We start from the raw sequence: 6,914 nt of genomic DNA, 5'->3' as shown, positions 1-6,914 counted from the left end.
TGATAAAATATAAGAAATACTTAATGAAAAAGTTTTTGATAGAGAATATGGCATGAATGCTAATAATGTATCTAAATTTAACGTTTCTTTATTTGTTAGGTTGTTCTAAATGTATGATCTAAATGCTACATAAAACATAATTTGTAAAATGTTATTTGTATTTATATAAGAATATTTTGTTACATAACATATTTCAAGAAGTACTGACAGAAATTGACTCTGGGTTTAGATCAAGTTTTGAATTTTGGTCCCTCTGTGTAATGAAGATACCCCTGAGCTACACCGAAGCTTCATACATTTATGTAACAAATGGTAAAATGTTAAAAATTTATACAGCACTGAGAAACTTAACTTGATTCATTTTACAATGTAAACTAAGAAAGTATAAGATCGTCCATCTTTTATTTATAATACTTACAGAAAAAAGCTGCTTGTTTGAACAACCTATTTTAGAATTTCAAATTAGCATAAAATAAAAAAACTGGAAACATAAATAAGTTTGGTTTCTCTACTCATTCAGATCTAGAAAATACTGAAAGCAAACAATATTTTTCCACATTTTTTTAGGACTTCATAAGAACCTGAGGTTAGACTGAACTCACAGATATTTAGCATCCACTTGATGTCAATCACTACGATACGAAACTGAAGTTACGGAACAAGAAACAACATTTAGAGAAGTTTAAGACAGAAACATACTTTACCTCAAAAAAAAAAAAAATCCAGTTGCACCAGAATGATCCGTCTTCAGACACTTTTGAGAAAGACTAGATTAGAACGATGAAGTGCCGTCAGCCGTCAGCACTGATGCGCTGCAGAAGGTCAACACGAACAATAGCAAACAACACAACTCTAAAAGGATAAAGCCTAAAGCTCCGGAGCTCTAAAACTGCTCTGCTGCAGCTGAAACTCCACCGGACTGCAAGCGTCAGACGTTCTGCCAACACGCTTCACCGTCGAGATAATATTATCTGAGCTTTAGAAGCCTCGGCGGTCTGAACGCTGGAGCAGCGAGTTACATTAGATCTGCTTGGCTTTTTCCTTCTTTCATTCTCTCCATTTCGGTTCTTTGGAAAGCTGTAGCTCCTGGCAGCTGCCCACTTTGTAACCCCCCACCCCCACCTCTGCCACACACACACACACAAATGTTGGTCTACCATCTAGAAAGATTGCAGTTGAAGCTAAGAGCTGCACATTTGGCCAAAGAGACCTATAATTGGTCTGATGATATAAGAGCCTAGTCAAACCAAAGCTTATCCAAACTTTAAAACCTTATATGGCATGAGTTTCTCCAAATAACACCCGGCAACCACAGTGAATACAGCTAATATTGACTCTGTTTCCAAGACATCCAACCAGGCACAAAGAGAGCTCATTAGCTCTCCATCATGCTGAGCTGTAATTGTCAATTTAAATAAATGTTCTTAATTTTGTCAACTGAGCACCAAAAGCAAATCTACTTTTCCATGTCGTGTTAAAACGTGCAAACTACATATGTACGGCTCATGTCGAATGAAGGCCAATAAATATCACAATGCCTGAAACTCATTTGGATTCAAAAACATGGAAAAATACCACTGAGAGAATGTAAAAATGCCAAAGAGGTCAGGAAGAAAAGACAAGAAAGAAAAAAAACCTGGAACTGTAGCAGGAGAAAGAGGGACTCACATTCACTGTACACATGGAGGTGGAATTTCAGGTGTGAGTCACGCTGCTTTTAAACAAACTCATAAAACCACAGGAGTCAAATATGCACTCGTATTTTCCTGTTTCTGCATTACTGAGAGAGAGTAAGACACAGAAAATGTGCCTGCTGGAGGAAAAAATGACAGCATTGTGTCGTGCTGCTGCCATGTTTCACTTGAGTAGAGTACATTTTTGATGCAACATTGGGATTTAAATGTACAATTACACAAGCTACAAGCAATCTAGTTGTGACTCAATTATTCAGACTTTAACTGTGCTTTTATTTTGAAACAACTGTAACCACACATAACATGTAGCTCCAAAACTAGCCAGTTTTAGAAAATCAACTTCTTGCAAGTGGGTAGTGAAGATGCTAAAAAAACTAAATAAAAAAATTTAAAAATTGGGACATTAATCTGCACTACATAACCAATTATAGTGAGTAAATGTATTCTAATGTATTGAAAATAACCTTTATTAAAGCATTTATTATAACCAGGCATCTCTACTTCAATCAAAGTGTAAAAATGTTTTAGTTACTATTCAAAGCAGCCTTCTCCGATCAGGACTAATCAGGATCTAAACAAAGACCTGCAACAGTGCGAAACATACAACGGGTAAAATAAGTATTGAACAYGTCACCATTTTTCTCAGTGTTTCCTTGTGTTGTTTTAATCCCTTTATATTATTGTGTAATCACTTCAAAATTATTACTGTTCCAACTTATTTTGTTAAGTAGTTGTGGTTTTGCTTGTTTTATTTTATTTTATAATTCAGAAGTCTATTGTCAGTCAAGAAGAACTAATGATTCTGTGCAAATCTGATTAAACCAAAACAATAAGGAGTGAAGATGAAAACACTTTGTGACAATCTGTTTCATCTATAGTAAAATATTCTGAACAGTTTCTGTTCAGTGATTAAATCAGGTTTTTAGTTTACTTTTACTGGAGTTTGAAAAACTGACATTTGTAACAGTCGTGTTTTTAAATACCTTAGCTGTGTTTTAAGTTCTTGAAAGCGCGGCCTCTTGCTGGGATCGTACGACCAGCATTTTGTCATCAGGCTGTAGAGCGTGGGAGGGCACTGAGGGGGCATAGCAAGCCGCTCTCCATTCTCTATCCTGCCAATAACGTCGTTGTTCTTCACACCCTGGAAAGGCTTGATGCCAAACATCAGAATCTCCCACATGCAGACGCCTGTAGGCAGACAGGCATATTTAAGTATTTCAATGTCAAAGCAAAAGATCTGAAGATCAGACAACGAATGAACACAAAAAAATGAGACATATAAAAACTTAAGATTACCGAACATCCAGACGTCGCTGGCTGAAGTAAATCTTCTGAAGTTGATGGATTCTGGGGCCATCCATTTGATAGGTAGTTTACCTTTAGATGCTGGAAAATGGAAATAAAAAAAAACAAGTTACACTTTCTACTTTTATACTACATTATTACAGCGTTTACCTCGTCGTTTTCCAAAGGGTGGGGGGTTTTCCTAACAGAACGGCCCACCGCCTCATGAAGGTTATATCATGTAAAAACATTATCATCTGTTGTTCAAAAGGTATAATCTGGAACAAAATTATCTGGATTTTGCAATCCCCTTCATTGCTATCCAGGATCACGTAATCTGTCTTATTTTTATTACAGCTGTTTAAAGAAACGTTAGATTAAATTAGTCTCATCCTGATTACCAATTTTGGATAATGAGCACGTCACACTGAAGGCTGCTACATACGTAAAACAGGTAGAATATCTAACAMTAAAAGGATATTTATTTAATAATAATAATAATTAAGTAAAAATACAAACTGCTCATCTCTTGACCAGCCACAACATATCTGTTACACAAAAACAAAAAAAAAACAAAAACAAAATATGATCCATGTAAAACCTAATTTTAAAATAAAAATCTTGATCCTGAAACACATTTTTTTTTAAGTTTGAAACTTTCCTTTCAGGAAACGGATCTCAAGTTCAGTTTTAGTTTGCTGCAGTTAGATTAACACTTCTCTGCCAGGTGAATCTGTACTTATGCTCTTTCAATAGAATAGAATAGAATAGAATAGAATAGAATAGAATAGAATAGAACTTTAATATCCACCATAGTGAAAAATGTTATCTGATGATCTTTGAACTGTTTCCAATTAAAGGTGAGTTTTTGTTTTTCTAATTTTGGCAGCAATTGAGAAGATATTTTATACTATACATGTCTGTAGTGTAAATTAGTCAATGATTTGACCTGTATGGTTTGAAAACTGGGTAAAAAAATATCAATAAATAAATGTTAATCTACTTAAGATAAATGTTGTTTCTTTGATGAGTTGAAATTTAATTTAAATCAAATTTATTTCCTGAAATCCACCAAACTACTAGGATGAGAATAAGCCAGAGTTTTTGGATCAAAATTATCCCAATCCCACTAAAAAGTTTCGAACAYCACAAGTTGAGGGTTTGATTCAGATTAAAACCAGTATTGAATTACATGGTCAAATCCAATTTCAGAATCTGTTTTTGGTTTTGAACAACTCATTTTCAAGATTTTGTCCAATCCATTATCCAAAATCCTATCAGATTACCTCAGAACAACCGGCGCCTGACTGTACGTGTTCTCAAAGTACCGGTTCACTGTGGCTGGGGGAGATGCCAAAGCAAAACATCATCACCCACTCTGCCCAAGACCTCCCAGGACTTTTGGGGTTTGGACAGTTGGGCAGAAGATTTTCCATAAAACATCCTCTGTCCAACCAATGGTGATATATTCACACATACAACTTAAAGTGTTTTTATTTAAGGAGGAGCATACAGGAAACCTCTGTTCTCGTTAAAGCTATGGAAAGCAGACATTTGTGGCCATAAAGAAAAACAAAGTCACAGATTAATGTGGTTCGAAAACAAGGAGTTACTCAACAGTTTTTACAAGAAATAAAGCAGATTTGAGCAGCAAGTTTCTGAGCTGAAACCAAAAACTACAGACAATTTAACACACTGAGAACAGAAAACCTCTCCGTCCACAGAGCAYCGTGACCCACAGCCAGAAATCAGAGGTGCTGCTGCAGGCAGCTTTTAATGGTGACGGTAATTAATAAACAAGTATATTTGTTTATTTCATCAGAGACTCTTTGTTTAACAGCTGATAGCTGATGACACCCTGACCTCTTTGGGACTTTTGTATCTAAAGTTTAACTTTGAAATGTATACTGAACAAAGTGATGATTCGCATACAGGCACATTCAAACTTGCACATATGATCAAACTGGGAAAAATATCAGAACCCACTCAAAACCAGAAAAAAATGTGTTTTATTTTTTATATTAAAAGGCTCTGAAAATATTCTTTGAAAAGACCCAATGTCACTGAGCCAGAAGCTCCAGCAGTGAGAAAAAACTCACAAAAAGCTGCTCTTTGTAAATAAATCCTCCAAGTTCTGAAACTATGCTATAATTTTTATTTCTGTCTTAGAAAAAATGCATTATATGTAATAAGTACAATACATTATTTATTTATGTTATTATTCAAATTATGTCTTGTTGACTTGTTGAGGTTAGAAACTTAGGAGAAATTTCTTATATTAGTATTTAGTGTATAGTAGTATTTAATTACCTTTATAATAAGAGCTGTCCTCCATGTATCGAGACAGTCCAAAGTCTCCCAACTTTACACAGTCAACTGTGGACACCAGAACATTTCTTGCTGCAATATCCCTGATAAAAACAAATATTTAAAAAGAATTAATAGAGGAATGAGAAACATTGTTTGGTGGCATTTGGTTGAAGTATTTCAGAATGTTGTCATACCTGTGCACAAAGCGTTTGCTCTCCAGATACGCCAGCGCTGTGCTGAGCTGATAAGAGTACAAGATGAGAGAAGCCAGATCTAAACTGTATTTTCTAACCTGGAGAAATGATCGTAGCTATGGACACAAAAAGATAGAGGAAAAAAAAATCAGCAGTGAGCAATAAATATGATCAAGGACAAACAAAAAGAGAACATGAACAAAGATAAAGAAAAGTTTACAAAGAAATTCAATTCATACAAAAAGGTCAAGTGTGAGTCTAACAACCTGTCTAATACCTACCAGTATTAAAAGAGCAACAGTAACAAAAAATACAAAACATGATTTCTGTTTGTATTAATGTATTCTGTTTTAAGGTTTAAAATTCTCAAGTCTCTCTTTTCTTTCATTTTTACATAATATCAACAATTTGCTCATGTGGCCCTCTGAAAACGAGTTTGACACCACTGATCTTAGTGTTGTACCTCTCCAAGTGTGCAGAGCTCCATGATGATCCACACTGGGTTCTCTGTAATGACCCCCATCAGCTTCACTATGTGAGGATGGTCGAACTGACGCATGGTCACTGCAGGAGTTCAAACAAAAAGGTTCACACAAACCAAACAATGGAGATGCCGCTGTCCTTCTGCAGAAAGGGCTCATTTACAAATAATTAGTTCCAGGTTTTGTGCAGGTACGGTTGCACACAAAGAACTTACATGCTTCCTGCAGGAATTTTTCCCTGACGCTGTCTGACGTTGAGTTCTTACACGTCTTCACTGCGACAGACAAAGCCGGATTGTCCTGAGAAACAAATACATCAAAGCAAATTCATTAACAGTAATATTACAACATCAGACACAGCAAATTCACTGTCTGCTTTCAAATCTAACAAAAAACAAGAAAATTCAACTTTGAAACTATGCAGATAAAAAATTTAGGAAATCAATACAATTATTTAGACCCTAAATAATTCTCTAAACTTCTCTAAATTTTAGAGACATATTTTACTAATACTGTTACAGAGCAATAATAAGCTGCTCTTATTTTATTTTGGTACACCTTTAGTGTTGAACTGCTTTAGTAGAAACTGTTGTGATAGAAGACAATCTTAGTCAGTCTTTGTTTATTTCTTAGGATCCAAATTAGTCTAAGCCTTGGCAGAGACTACTCTACCTGGAGTCTAACAAAAACATATTAAAACAAATCAATCAATATAACCACAAAGCATAACAGCCAGAACACACACCCGAATACAAAGACAACCAACTTCAACACTTCAAATTGAAACAACCAGCTCAAACACTTTAAAATTACTTTTTTTAGATCATTATTACGTTTATCATGATTATCAAAAAATGCTATTTCTGAAGGCAACGTGTTCCAGTCAGAAATACCTATACACGCACGCACACACACACACACACACACACACACACACACACACACACACA

General features: G+C 35.2%; 1 protein-coding gene across 9 annotated transcripts in view; it reads right to left on the bottom strand.

The window, feature by feature from the left end:
• Positions 1-6,914, bottom strand: part of LOC106524118 (focal adhesion kinase 1) — an 81,130-nt gene that overhangs the window by 32,227 nt on the left and 41,989 nt on the right. For all 9 annotated transcript variants that reach the window (XM_014017789.1, XM_014017783.1, XM_014017787.1 and 6 more), the window contains 6 exons: positions 6,180-6,264; positions 5,946-6,046; positions 5,483-5,598; positions 5,289-5,389; positions 2,991-3,080; positions 2,678-2,882 (listed from right to left, as the gene is read on the bottom strand). In XM_014017789.1, coding sequence (XP_013873243.1) covers positions 2,678-2,882; positions 2,991-3,080; positions 5,289-5,389; positions 5,483-5,598; positions 5,946-6,046; positions 6,180-6,264 — 698 coding nt within the window. The remainder of the gene's footprint in view (positions 1-2,677; positions 2,883-2,990; positions 3,081-5,288; positions 5,390-5,482; positions 5,599-5,945; positions 6,047-6,179; positions 6,265-6,914) is intronic.

Source organism: Austrofundulus limnaeus, unplaced genomic scaffold, assembly GCF_001266775.1.
Source record: "Austrofundulus limnaeus strain Quisiro unplaced genomic scaffold, Austrofundulus_limnaeus-1.0 Scaffold177, whole genome shotgun sequence".
Classification (NCBI taxonomy): domain Eukaryota; kingdom Metazoa; phylum Chordata; class Actinopteri; order Cyprinodontiformes; family Rivulidae; genus Austrofundulus; species Austrofundulus limnaeus.
This window is presented reverse-complemented; position numbering and strand designations above follow the sequence as displayed.